The sequence below is a fragment of the Geotrypetes seraphini genome, chromosome 17 (genome assembly GCF_902459505.1).
Source record: "Geotrypetes seraphini chromosome 17, aGeoSer1.1, whole genome shotgun sequence".
NCBI lineage: Eukaryota > Metazoa > Chordata > Amphibia > Gymnophiona > Dermophiidae > Geotrypetes > Geotrypetes seraphini.
Window position 1 is genome coordinate 562,245 of NC_047100.1, and position 13,640 is coordinate 575,884.

General features: G+C 44.2%; 2 protein-coding genes across 4 annotated transcripts in view; one reads left to right on the forward strand and one right to left on the reverse strand.

Moving 5' to 3' along the window:
* Positions 1–13,640, reverse strand: part of SUMF1 (sulfatase modifying factor 1) — a 106,645-nt gene that overhangs the window by 18,467 nt on the left and 74,538 nt on the right. The gene's annotated exons all lie outside the window — the stretch shown is intronic.
* On the forward strand, positions 588–11,305 carry LRRN1 (leucine rich repeat neuronal 1). 3 transcript variants are annotated; one of them, XM_033926425.1, is made up of 2 exons: positions 588–615; positions 7,797–11,305. In XM_033926425.1, the coding sequence occupies exon 2, from the start codon at positions 7,985–7,987 to the stop codon at positions 10,139–10,141; it is 2,157 nt and encodes a 718-aa protein (XP_033782316.1). In that variant the 5' UTR covers positions 588–615; positions 7,797–7,984; the 3' UTR covers positions 10,142–11,305. The 3 variants fall into 3 exon arrangements, with proteins under 3 accessions (XP_033782316.1, XP_033782317.1, XP_033782318.1); XM_033926426.1 differs by lacking the exon at positions 588–615 and adding an exon at positions 655–846; XM_033926427.1 differs by lacking the exon at positions 588–615 and adding an exon at positions 968–992.

Genomic DNA, 13,640 nt, shown 5'->3' on the forward strand with positions numbered 1-13,640 from the left:
TCTCTCTCTTTATTTGGGGGGGGGGGTTTGCTCCCTTTTCCCTTTATTTGCTGGGGGGAGGTTTGCTGCTCTCTCTCTTTATTTGGGGGGGGTTTGCTCCCTTTTCCCTTTATTTGCTGGGGGGGGGTTGTTCCTCTCTCTCTTTATTTGCTGGGGGGAGATTTGCTGCTCTCTCTCTTTATTTTGGGGGGGGGGGTTTGCTCCCTTTTCCCTTTATTTGCTGGGGGGGTTGTTCCTCTCTCTCTTTATTTGCTGGGGGGAGATTTGCTGCTCTCTCTCTCTATTTGCTGGGGGGGAGGTTGCTCCTGTCTCTTTATTGGGGGGTGGGGGGGTTTGCTACCGTCTCTCTTTAATTCCCTGGGGGGTTGTCACTCTTCGCTCCGGGCTGGGGCTGCAGCGGTGCTTTTGTCCTCCACACAGACAGAGCTTTGCTGTAGAGCAGAGCCGGAGTAAAGGCCAATGAGCGCGCAGCAGCCGCAACCTGCTCTGCGCCTCAGCCAATCAGTGTTGAGGGCTCCACGTCTCAGCCAATGAGGCATTCCGAGCGCCCCTTTCTTCAGGTGCGGCTGAGGGTCTCGCGCAGTCGGTGCTTAAGCTGCGGCGGGAGAGTCAGCGGTGAGTCTGGGCCCGAAGTGGGAGGAGGGGCGCGCGAGCTCCTTCAGCCTCCGGCGCACGTGCACCTGGCCTCTCGCGCCTCCTGCATGCATGCATCGGGGTGGGGAGCAGCTCTCTTTGCTGAAGGTGAAGTGCCTTTTGCAAGGTCACAAGAGCCTAGAGGATTGCATGGAGGGAACGTGGTTGAGTGCAAGGTGACAGGGATGTCCCTCCTCCGAAAACTCCAACTAGGTCACTGCGCTCTGCTTTTTCTTGTTTCTTACATCTGATGCTATTATTTGTAATTGTTTAAACCGTCCTTTAGTAGAATGCATGTGACTTCTAAGTAGGAATGATTATCCTTTTACTTTTCTGCCTGTACCCTGCCAGGCGATATAGTAAGTAATTTTAATAATCATAAGTGATATTGCTGAAGGGCGGTTGCATAACATTTGCCTCTTTACAGATGGTACCAAAATCTGCAACAGAGTAGATGTATGGGATAATATGAAGAACACAAAGAAACCTTGAGGAATGGTCTGACATTTGGCAGCCAAAATTGAATGCGAAGAAATGCAAGGTCATGCATTTGGGGTGCAAGGGGGTGAAGAACTTATGTGCACAACAGAAGAGCGGGACTTGGGTGGGATTGTATGTGATGATCTTAAGGTGGCCAAACAGGTTAAAAAGGTGATGGCGGATGCTAGGCTGCATAGGGAGAGGTATGGCCAGCAGGATAAAGGAGGTATTGAAGCCCCTGCATAAGACTTTGGCAAGACCTCATATTCTGGAGGCCGCACCTTCAAAAAGATATAAAAAGGATGGAGTCGGTCCAGAGGAAGGCTACGAAAATGGGGACAGACTTAAAGATCTCAATCTGTATACTTTGGAGGAAAGGCGGGAGAGGGGAGCTAGAAACATAGCCCATCCAGTCTGCCCACCCACAGCATTTAAATACCTATGAGGTGAGTCTCTTTCAACTGAAAGGAACCTCCAGAGAGAGATGGCATAGAAGGAGGTTAAGAGGTGATCTAAGGAAATACTTTTTTACAGAAAGGATGGTAGATGTGTGCAACAGTCTCCCAGACGAGGTGGTAGAGACAGAGTGTGGGATAGACACGTGGAATCTGCTGCAGATGGGCAGACTGGATGGGCCATTTGGCCTTTATCTGCTATCATGTTTCTATAACAAAAGACGAAGCTGCAGAACAAAAGTGCAGTACTAGATGCAGGCAAGGTTTATTCTAATAAACAATTTGTTGTGCACAAGTGATCCACCTTAGTAACTAAAGGAACCCAGCCACACTGATTTTGTGGCTTTTCAATTGAGGCATCCTGAAATGTTCTGTTTATCTCATGCTATAAGGGCTAAGATATGTCATTGCCTTGTTTTGTGAATAAAAGAGAAGGGCGGGGGGAGGGGGGATGCTCGTTCAAGTGGGGTATATGAAAACAATCTCTTAAAGGGTCTATGTACCAAGGATGTGTATTAAAACTAAAGCGCACGTGACAAAGCCACGCGGTAACAGCCCCGAAGCCCATAGAGATTTAAAGGGCCCATAGTGTGTACAGGACTGAAAGTATGCACCACATAACATACGACACCACCCGCTCATCGAGTTTTTCACTAACTGCTCCTCTGCCAATTCACTGACGAGAAGAATCCTGAAATTTAAAGACACTTTTGACTTCTAAGCCTCTTAATTCAGATCTTCTTGCAGATGGGACCGTCTTTCTGTGTCTTATCCCTTAAGTAAAGATTTTGTTCTTACCTTGTTTTGATTTTTATAATATTTTATGTATGTAACGTTTTGGAAAAAAATGGTATAGAAATGTAAAAAAATTTACATTTCTGCATGTTGCTTTCAATTCAAAGATTTTTATTGATTTTAATATATATAAAAGTACAATAAATGTTAACAAGGCAAGATAAATACAAGCTGTACCAATGCAGAGTCACAAAATATTGGAACATTTCATGGCTCCGGAGTTTGTGAAATGTTTCCTAACATTTACTGGGTATTTGTGCATCACATTTTTGAACTGAGCAGGTGCTTCTGCTTTTCACATGCTGATGAAAAGAAATGAACTGTAGTTCCCTGACCCTCAGGTCACATCTAGTCTACGGGCAGTTCTGCGCACCACAGCTGTCTTCTCATTTGCGTATGAAACAAACTCGCTGGTGGCGTTTGGAGGTTGCTGTGGTTACTTTGCTGCTGCTCAATTGCTGGCAGACGTTTTATTCAAGAGAATCAAAGAATGCTTACTTAAACATCCAGAGCATGGAAAAATGAATTTTCCTTTCCTGGAATGCCGGTGACTTTTCATCATCCTTGCTATAATGTTGGATGTCTTAGTAACACTTGTTACTGCTATCAGCACAGATCTCAGTGTATACAGAGACAGTCTTGGCTAGCGCACCTCAGTCCTGACCTCCAGCACGCTCCCTGTTCTGCCAGTCCCAAGACCCTCGCATCCACCACACCTCAAATGTTCTCAGTGCTCCAGTTTGCTTGCTTTAAAGGGGGGCTGATGCATTTTAATATGGGCAGGTTCAGATTTCTTTCATTTACTTTCTTGATGCTGGGATTACAGGCTCTTCCCAGTACAGGACCCGATCCCAATGCACAGTGAACGGATAATCCATGTCCCTTTTTCCTCAGCCTGTTTTACTGGATTGAAAATGAAAGTAAGTTGGTAATCATTCCAGACGATTATAAAGTCTGTAAAAATATATATATCTATACATTTTTTCATGTTGGCTAATTTTTTTGAAGAAGTAGGATTTGTCTGAGGCTTTTTTGGTCTTTAGGCAGGTTGGGTATGTGCCTCTCACCAGACCAGAAAGCTTAAAATGTGAGCTTGCAACTGAGAGGCAGTGGAGCGTGACCCATGGGGATTTGAACCTTGGTTTTCCTAGTTCTCAGTTAAGAACATAAGAATTTCCGCTGCTGGGTCAGACCGGTGGTCCATTGTGCCCAGCAGTCAAAGACCAGCGCCCTAACTGAGACTAGCCCTATCACCGTACGTCCTTGTTCAGCAGGAACTTGTCTAACTTTGCTGTAACCATTAGGCCAGGGGTCCGTGAAGTATTTTGTGTGGCCCCGGTCAAGAGCAATGCAGTGTTTTCCTCTGCTGCCCCCGGGCGTTTACTGTCTTGTCGGCCCCCTCCTCTGTTTTGCCGCAGCGTTTGTGCGGCCCCAGAAACATTTTTTTCTGCCAATGCGGCCCAGGGAAGCCAAAAAGTTGACCACCCCTGCATTAGGCCATTCCTCTGTTACACTTTCTTTCTGAGAAATACCGAGGGACCTTTTCTCTGCTGGGACTGACAGAGCTTTGGTTTTCCCTTAACAAACCTTTACGTTAAACTTACGAATACAGCAATTTCTGCATAATTACCAGGTTCTGAGTTGGGGGGGTCTTTTTGAGGGTCCAGTCTGAGCATCTGTCAGCAGACCCCACAGGTTGTCCTTGGCTGCTCCTCACAGGTCTTGGGGGTAGCTGGAGACTGACGTTCAGATTCATTGAGTCCCATGAACGGAGTCTGGCCAAACTAGGCTGTGATCGGTTTAGAAAGGATATTTCATGCTATAATTATTAAATTACCTGAAATGTAAGGGGTGTGAGGAAATTGAGAGGCACCATGGACCATCTTAGAAAGAGGCTTTAGAAGCTCCAGCCACCCCATTGCACTAACGTGGCCAGTTCGGACACAGGATCTGAACAGACTAGGGGGAACTGGAACAGAAACACTACTGTACTCTAGCCACGAAGGCATGAAGGAAAAGAAAGGGAAAGGGAAAGAGGAAGAGAAGGAGAGCAGAGTCACACTCCCAGACCTCGGCATTTAGTCATCCGTCAAGAAGAAATAAGCTGAAGACAGGCCTTACGCAGGTAAGAATGAATAGATCTCCTCAGGTTGGAGCTAAGAAGAAAGCAGAGAGATATCTACAGTCTAGGTGGAACAGGCTGGAGGAGGCATCAGAAGTAGGGACCTTTTATTTATTTATTTATTTATTCAATTTTTCTATACCGTTCTCCCAAGGGAGCTCAGAACGGTTTTACATGAATTTATTCAGGTACTCAAGCATTTTTCCCTGGCTGTCCTGGCGGGCTCACAATCTATCTAATGTACCTGGGGGCAATGGGGGGATTAAGTGACTTGCCCAGGGTCACAAGGAGCAGCGTGGGTTTGAACCCACAACCCCAGGGTGCTGAGGCTGTAGCTTTAACCACTGCGCCACACACTCCCCTAAAGATATACAAGAGATCGACACATTGGACAGATGGGTAAGATGGATCAGGAGCCAGTTTTCATGGCAAGAAGCCGAGGTACGTCACTACTGCGGCTTTGTAAAAGGAACCTTAACCTTTGTACCTAAATCACTACAACTACTGCTATCCATTCGGATACTCTGTAGGCCAGTCCTCGCTAGGCTTCTTCCAGTTACTTGATATTCACTTCTGTGTCATTCTTGATGGTATCCAGCGTAAAGTAGCATATAGTTTAGTGGCTGCCCAAGATCTTGGTAGTGGGCTTTGAACCCTGGCTTCTCTGGTTCTCTATCTTCTGCTTTTCGGCTCTACAGCTCAGTCAGCTTTGCTGCTTACCACTCCTGGAGGCTCTGATGTTATTGCCATGGCTACTTTTGTTAATTGCCAGCAATCCAGGAAACTTGGGCGTGCTAAACAGAACAGAGATGATCCCTTCCTGGTCACACTGGAGGATCTTACAGACCAGGCATGGCAAAGGTTTTATGATGCTAGGGCCAGTTTCTGAAGATTTTCCCAAAGAAACCTTGGACAAATACAGCAGCTGCTCTACATTTAAAGACCTTCCAAAGTCCTGTAGAGGAGCTGCCTGCTGGCGCTTGAGCTTTGACAGGGTTCAGAACCTATTTTATGAGTCAGCATGCTCCAGTTCTCCAGGGATAGCAGTCCAGTTTTAGTTTACAAAGTGGCTCATGCTTCCAGGCAGAGGGAAGTGAATTTCAGGAAGAGCTCCAAAGCCAGAGAGACTGAGGCCCTCTGGGGTGCTGCCTCTTTTTCTGTGGGTCATGTGTCGTGTACACCTGTCCCTATCTCTCTGGAGAGTGCAGAGTCCGTGCTGGTGCTGCTAGAGAAAGAGGCAGCCCCCAGTAGCTGGAAGGAAATCCAAAAATGAGCATGTGAAGTTTAAAAACATGTGCATGTCAATGCCACCCTAATTGGTAGATGCCTGCCAGAATGCACTGTGCAATATTCTAGAAGGTATGATGTAATGCTATGGCACATAACTGCAAGAGGTGCACACATGGATGGTCATAGTGCCAAGTGGTGCACATGATTTACAGAATACAATCAGTTGTGCTCATTGCATGGGACACTAAGACACACCCACTTGCTTAACTTTTGGTTAACCAAAGTGGGTTTATCTACTATTCTGTAGGGTCCTTTATTGAATTGGGGGTCATTGCACCAGCGAGTTATAGAATGACCTCTTCAATAAAAAGAATGCTTTCTCCAGCAGACCCCTCTAGGGTACTAACAAAACAGAGCTCTCTCTACTATGTATCTGTACTTAGGAGATTGTAGCTTGAATAATTTTGTGATGGGGATATTTCATGTCTGATCTGATAGTTCTTTTGGATTGGAGATATGAAGCTAGCTGCTTTGGTGGCCTGCGGTATGGGAAAAAAAAACCAACACAGTGGTGGAGACGAAAACACCAAGATAGTCAAGGACGTAAAAGTGGATGAATTCATTGTATGGTGAACAGATGACTCCATACAAGCTCTGGAACTCATTGACAAAGAATGCGGTAAGAGCAGATAGCATAGCTGGTTTTAAGAAAGGTTTGGACAAGTTCCTGGAGGAAAAGTCCATAGTCTGCTATTGAGAAAGACATGGGGGAAGCCACTGCTTGCCCTGGATCGGTAGCATGGAATATTGCTACTCCATGGGTTTTGGCCAGGTACTAGTGACCTGGATTGGCCACTGTGAGAACGAGCTACTGGGCTTGATGGACCATTGGTCTGACCCAGTAAGACTATTCTTATGCGTTTTGGCCACTAGGCTTGCAGCTTGCAACAAGAATTTTGCGGCTCTTATCAGATAGTTTTTAAAAAATGACCTTTGAATGTTTCTGTAAAAAAAAAAAAAAAAAGGTGATTCATATCGTCAGTACAGCCTATGGCTAGTGACCGAAACATGAATCATGCTGAGTCATCTGTTTATCATACAATAAATTCATCCATTTTTATGTCATTGACTATCCTGGTGATTTCGCCTCCACCGCTGTGTTGTTTTTTTTCCATTTTTGCGGAGGATTTTGTCTGCTGGTTTTGGTTATGCAGCACGGGAAGCCATACATTATACTGTATTTCTTCACATTTTTCATTCATTACTTCATGAAATAAGTTACAGATGACTAATAACAGGTTATCAGTCATTTAAAATAGCAACAAACTGCCTGACTCGGTACGTCATCTCCATCTCTGGCCGTATTCAAAGCCCACTTCTTTGAAGCTGCTTCAACTCCAAACACCAACCCACATTCTAAGCACCAATATCTGTAATTCCCCCACCTGAGCATCGATGCATTTTCTTGTCATGTTTGTCTGTCTTGACTAGATTGTAAGCTCTTTTGAGCAGGGACTTACTCTTCTGTGTTTTGATGCACTGCATATGTCTAGTAGCGCTATAGAAATGATTAGTAGTAGGATTGGAGGACGACCAGTGTAACGTCCGTTTTTAAGGAGAGGCTGATTTGATTTGAGAAACTGAAGACCAGTGGGGATAACATAAGTGCCAAGCAGAATAGCCAAAGCCACGCTAAAAGCCAAAAGTAATGAAGATCTAGAGAGACATAGTTTAATGAGAAGAGTCAGCATGGGTTCAGCAGAGGCAAGTCTTGTTTCAGCATTTCTTGGTAAATTATTCCTTTGGGTTTTGAATGGGGAAAGAGAGTTGGCCCAGTAGAAAGGGTGATGCAATGTAGAGGGCTTAGCAGATGATCTTTAGCAGTGTTGTAAATGATTGGATAAAGGTTTGTACTAGTGTCCGAAGGAATTTGCAGACACGATGCAATATAAGAAAGAACTTCTTTTTGGGATAAAGGAAGGAAGCTCTTTGGTTCTGAGATCTGTCAGCAGTTAAGAGAGGAAGTTATTAAACACTGTTTGCAGCCTCTGATCTAACAGCTGTCCTCATCTGCTTTTCAGGCACGTCTGTACTGGGGGATTTGGCAGAAGGGACGAGGAGAGCACAGCCTTGAGCCACTTTTTCAGACGAGACGCTACCCTTTCTTGCATGCTCATTGCAGCCTGGAAGTAACAGTTTTATTTATTTTTATATTATCTGCTTGATAAACCAGTAGTGGGGTCTGATCTCATCTGCTAGCAAGCCCAGTATGCTGAAAATTGCTGGTGCTGTGTTTGTAGCAGCCTGTCAGCTCGTTCTTGGACTTCTAGTGGGCTCATTAAATGCTTCTCCTGAAGCAAACAGTGACTGCCCTCAGCTTTGTGTCTGTGAAATAAGGCCTTGGTTTACACCGCAATCCACCTACAGGGAAGCTACAACGGTGGACTGCAATGACCTTCGCTTAACAAAAATCCCCAGCAATCTGTCCAGTGAAACCCAGGTACTACTTCTTCAGAGCAATAATATTGCAAGGACCACAGGTGAGCTGCAGCAGCTTTTCAACTTAACAGAGCTGGATTTCTCCCAGAACAACTTCACCAACATAAGGGATGTGGGACTCTGGAACCTCTCTCAGCTCACCACTCTACATCTGGAGGAGAATCAGGTTACAGAAATGACAGATAATTGTTTGCAGGACCTCAGCAACCTCCAGGAACTTTATATAAACCACAATCAGATCAGTAGCATTTCTGCAAATGCTTTTGCTGGCTTGAGAAACCTCCTGAGATTACATCTCAACTCTAACCAGCTGAAAGTTATTGACAGCCGCTGGTTTGATTCTACACCCAATCTTGAAATTCTTATGATTGGGGAGAACCCAGTAATAGGAATTCTAGATATGAACTTCAAGCCACTGACAAATCTGAGAAGCCTGGTGTTAGCAGGGATGTACCTGACTGATGTTCCTGGGAATGCTTTGGTGGGCTTGGATAATTTGGAAAGTCTTTCATTTTACGATAACAAACTGCTAAAGGTTCCCCAGCTTGCACTTCAGAGAGTGCCCAACCTTAAATTCCTAGATCTTAACAAAAATCCTATTCACAAGATCCAAGAGGGAGACTTTCAAAATATGCTTCGGCTGAAGGAACTTGGAATTAATAATATGGCAGAACTGGTCTCCATTGACAGATACGCACTAGACAACCTCCCTGAACTTACCAAACTGGAAGCCACAAACAACCCCAAACTGTCCTATATACATCGCTTGGCATTTCGCAGTGTTCCCACCATGGAAAGCCTAATGCTGAACAACAATGCGCTGAATGCAGTGTACCAGAAAACAGTGGAGTTGCTGCCCAACCTGCGTGAAATCAGCATCCACAGCAACCCCCTGAGGTGTGATTGTGTTATTCAATGGATAAATTCCAACAAGACCAGAATCCGTTTCATGGAGCCCCTATCTATGTTCTGTGCCTTGCCACCGGAGTACCGGGGACAACAAGTGAAAGAAGCCTTACTGCAGGATTCCAGCGAGCAATGCCTGCCCATGATTTCACACGACACCTTTCCAAATCATCTCAGTTTGGATGTTGGAATGACTGTCTTCTTGGACTGCCGAGCCATGGGAGAACCAGAGCCAGAAATTTACTGGGTAACCCCATTAGGAGATAAGATTACAGTGGACACTGTTTCAGAAAAATATAAACTGAGTAGAGAAGGGACATTGGAAATCGCTAATATTCAACTGCAAGATTCAGGCAGGTACACCTGTGTGGCTCAGAATACAGAAGGCGCTGACACAAGGGTGGCTACGTTAAGAGTTAATGGAACGCTGATGGACGGGAGCCAGATACTGAAAATCTACATTAAGCACACAGAGACCCACTCCGTCTTAGTGTCCTGGAAGATCAATTCTAATGTCATGACATCCAACCTAAAATGGTCTTCTGCCACCATGAAAATAGATAACCCTCACATTACTTATACCGCTCGGGTGCCTGTGGATGTGCATGAATACAACTTGACTCATTTGCAGCCAGCCACTGAGTATGAGGTCTGTCTGACAGTCTCCAATATCCACCAGCAAATGCAGAAATCTTGTGTTAACGTCACCACCAAAAGTTCCGCTTTTGCCCTGGACATCTCAGACCAACAAACAAGCACAGCCTTGGCAGCTGTGATGGGCTCAATGTTTGCACTCATCAGCCTGGCGTCTGTCACCATTTACGTTGCCAAACGCTTTAAGAGAAAGAACTACCACCATTCCTTGAAAAAGTATATGCAAAAGACGTCCTCAATTCCTCTGAATGAGCTGTACCCTCCTCTCATCAATCTGTGGGAGGCAGATACTGAGAAAGACAAGGAGGGCTCTTCCGACGCCAAGGCCACCCAAGTGGACACTTCCAGAAGCTATTACATGTGGTAACTAAGGGGGGAGAAGGATTAATTTCTGCTTCTGGTAGTAGGGAGCACAGACTTTTTTTTGCTTTATTCTGCAAAAGTGAAATTTGAAGGGTTTTTTTTTGTATTTCTGACTTTGCTAATCTGTGGCAGACTGGTGCGCATGATGGAGATTTCAGATGTTTTTAGTATAGCGTATCGCAATGGTTTTGACACAATGGTATCTCCACATAGCATCCAATTTTGAGTAGTTATGCTAAATTTGACTCCAGTGCTGTTCTAACTGCAAGCGGAGTGCTGTGCTCTTTGAGGGAGGGAACCCTTGTGCCAGCTCCAACTTCTTTGGGAAACTCTCTGACTACAGAACCCAGCAGGAATGTGTACAGGAATATAAGTTTCAGATATGGTTGCCCAGATTTTTTTTTTTTTTTTTTTGGGGGGGGGGTTGTTTTCACACATTAATTCTTAAGTAATAATGCACATTTAAGAATGTATTAACACATGCAAATTGACTTTTTGCATATTAATTTGTACATACTAAAGGCGCTAATGATTAGCGTTTGCAGCTCATAGAGATATAGAGGGTTGCAGATGCTAATCATTTACTGTGGCTTAGTTAAAGGACCCTACTCTAAACCGAATGTACACCCCTAGAACCCAATATGGCAGAAGTGCAACATGGAGGGAGCGAGTCAAGAAGTGTGGACCTGTTTTGTCTATCGGAAGGACATTAGCTGACTGGATTGTATTGTTGTATCAACGAGTAGAATGTTTTTGATCTTGAGCAAAGTGATTTCCTTTTTTTGTAATAGATTAAGAAATTTAGCTTTGAACTAACTGGTGATATCAAACTATATATAAATGATCTTTTCTATGTAATAAAAGTAAATGTTATTTTCTTCTTTTAATTATGATTTGTAGGTACTTTTTCAAGAATGCAGGATTTGTTCATTCACCAAGAATTGGTGTATGTTTAGACAATGCTGGAATAAATGTCTGCTAGATAATTTTCTTAGATCTCTGCCTCTCGTAGAATTTTTATGCTCCAAGCATAAAGTGGTTTGAGTTCTATTCACATCTAGGGGGACTTCTTACTAAAGGTTTTCTCACTTTTTTGTGTCCAGGGGAAATTATGGCCCATTTTAAAAAAAAAACCCAACAACTTTCATTGTTCTTTAAAAACACAAGATGAGGAAACTCCCCAGTAAAAAGTGGTGTTCATTGATGCTCACATATACAAAGCACTGAAATGTACTGTAACATACAGATTTTTTAATCTTAATAAACTTGTTTTATTTATGATAGAAATTAATTGTATGTCTGTCTTGCATTTCAATTCAAGAAAAGGCCATTTTTACTCTGTTTCTAAAGTTTGAATTCATCAGTTTGGGTATTTTTCTCGGAGAAAAATGCCTTAGCATGACTTTGCAATGTCCTGGCCCAGGTCCCCTTTGGATCCTGTCTGATGCCTTCTGATTTTCTGCACTTTGTAGAGACAGGTGCAAGATGCTGGGAAATTCTGAACATGGAAGCTATGAACTGCCCTCTAAAGCTCATGACTCAGGTCCCTAAGGTGCCACCTGCTTCTTATCAATTCTGTTTCAGCAGACTAACATGGCTACCCCTTTTAAAGTTTTTACCGCATGAAAAAGACATTCAGCATAAGGGAGATGAAGGAGCCTTTATTGATAAAATAGGACGAACGTTAAAGGAAAGAATCACATTTCATTTTTATTTGCTGGACCGCAAAATCATTAAAAACATCAAAAGCAGTTTCACATAGCCATAAGATCAGATGACACAAAGTAGACCAAGGTTATGTCTCTGCGGAGAGTGCTTTTTGGAACCAAGGCAAGTGTCTTTCTCATTTGGCTATGGCTCAGTGCAAAAATACTAGAATTCCACCTTTTGCCATCCTGATTCTGCATCCAGGCTCTTAACATTGACTTGCCATGGAGGGAGATAAAATAGTGAATATAAGGTGGTACTTGAGGCAGTGGTGAATTCACGTCACTAGGAACATCAGTGGATTTGAGCCCTCGCCTCCTCCACACCTCCTGTACAGACCAACCAGCAGGCACCATATCTGCATTGCCTTTAAGATGTTATGCTTGGTATAGAAATGGTATTATTTTGGACATAAAGCTTATCTTTCTGGCATGTTGTCAAGATTTGCTCCTCGCAGGCCTTGATGTGATCGGGCTTAACAACCACCAGGACTTTTTCTCTGGAACTCTCTTTTTGCAGACTTTAAAAGACTTGGTTATTTTGATGGTATTTTTAATGGAGATATTGGTGATTTCATTTTAATGGTATTGTAGGTTTGTAACAATCCTTTTTTTTTCCTTTGAAATTGTTGATTGAAAACTGCTTAGACACTAAGGTAATTTTGTGGTATATAAAAATAGATAAAATCTAGTCCAAACTGAGGTGTAACCAGAAGTAGCCTTCATTCTGCACTTCAGCTGGTTTACTATCATTAGTTGGAGAGAAAGCAGGTATCCTGTGAGAGTCCATAGGGACAGGACATAACGCTATCCATGGGACCCAGCTGGTTTCCAAGTTAATGAGCAACAGTGGGGGGAATCCCAAGACACCTACTTGTGCTGGCAGTGGCTTTTATTCTACAATGCTTTATTGAGAATACATTAAACAAAGCCATGACAGAACTTAAGCCTGCTAAACTAAACCTGTCTCTCTATCTCGGTAGATAACACTCTCATCGGGTCGAAACTTGGCGTCATCTTTGACTTGTCTCTTTCCTTCTCTTCACATATCCAACAGACTGCCAAAACTTGTTTCTTTCTCTACAGCATTGCTAGAACTTCTCTCTTCTGAGCACCTGCCAAAACCCTCTTCACTGGATTACTGCAGTGTCCTCGCAGGTCTTCCGCTGAACAGATTGAAGGGTAGAGAGATGGTTTAGAATTCTGCTGCGCGCCTTGTATGCCACCAGTGTTGCTATACTCAAGTCACCCCTTTCCTCAAATCGCTTCACTGGCTCCTCCTACAGTTCAAAGTCCTTTTACTGACCTACAACTGTATTCATTCTGCAGCTCCTTTCTTGTCTCTCCCTATACTCTGCCCCGGAAGCTCCATTCGTCAGGTGAGTCTCTCTTGTCGATGCCCTTCTCCTCCACTGCCAAGCTCTGACTCCGTCTCTTGTCTCTCCCTATATTCTGCCCCGGAAGCTACATTCGTCAGGTGAGTCTCTCTTGTCGATGCCCTTCTCCTTCACTGCCAAGCCTTGACTCCGTCTCTTGTCTCTCCCTATACTCTGCTCCGGAAGCTCCATTCGTCAGGTGAGTCTCTCTTGTCGATGCCCTTCTCCTCCACTGCCAAGCCCTGACTCCGTCTCTTGTCTCTCCCTATACTCTTCCCCGGAAGCTACATTCGTCAGGTGAGTCTCTCTTGTCGATGCCCTTCTCCTCCACTGTCAAGCCCTGACTCCATCTCTTGTCTCTCCCTATACTCTGCCCCGGAAGCTCCATTCGTCAGGTGAGTCTCTCTTGTCGATGCCCTTC

Bases quoted from the DNA above. Each gene is read 5' to 3' on its own strand.
- LRRN1 (XM_033926425.1), top strand. From the start codon at position 7,985: ATGCTGAAAATTGCTGGTGCTGTGTTTGTAGCAGCCTGTCAGCTCGTT.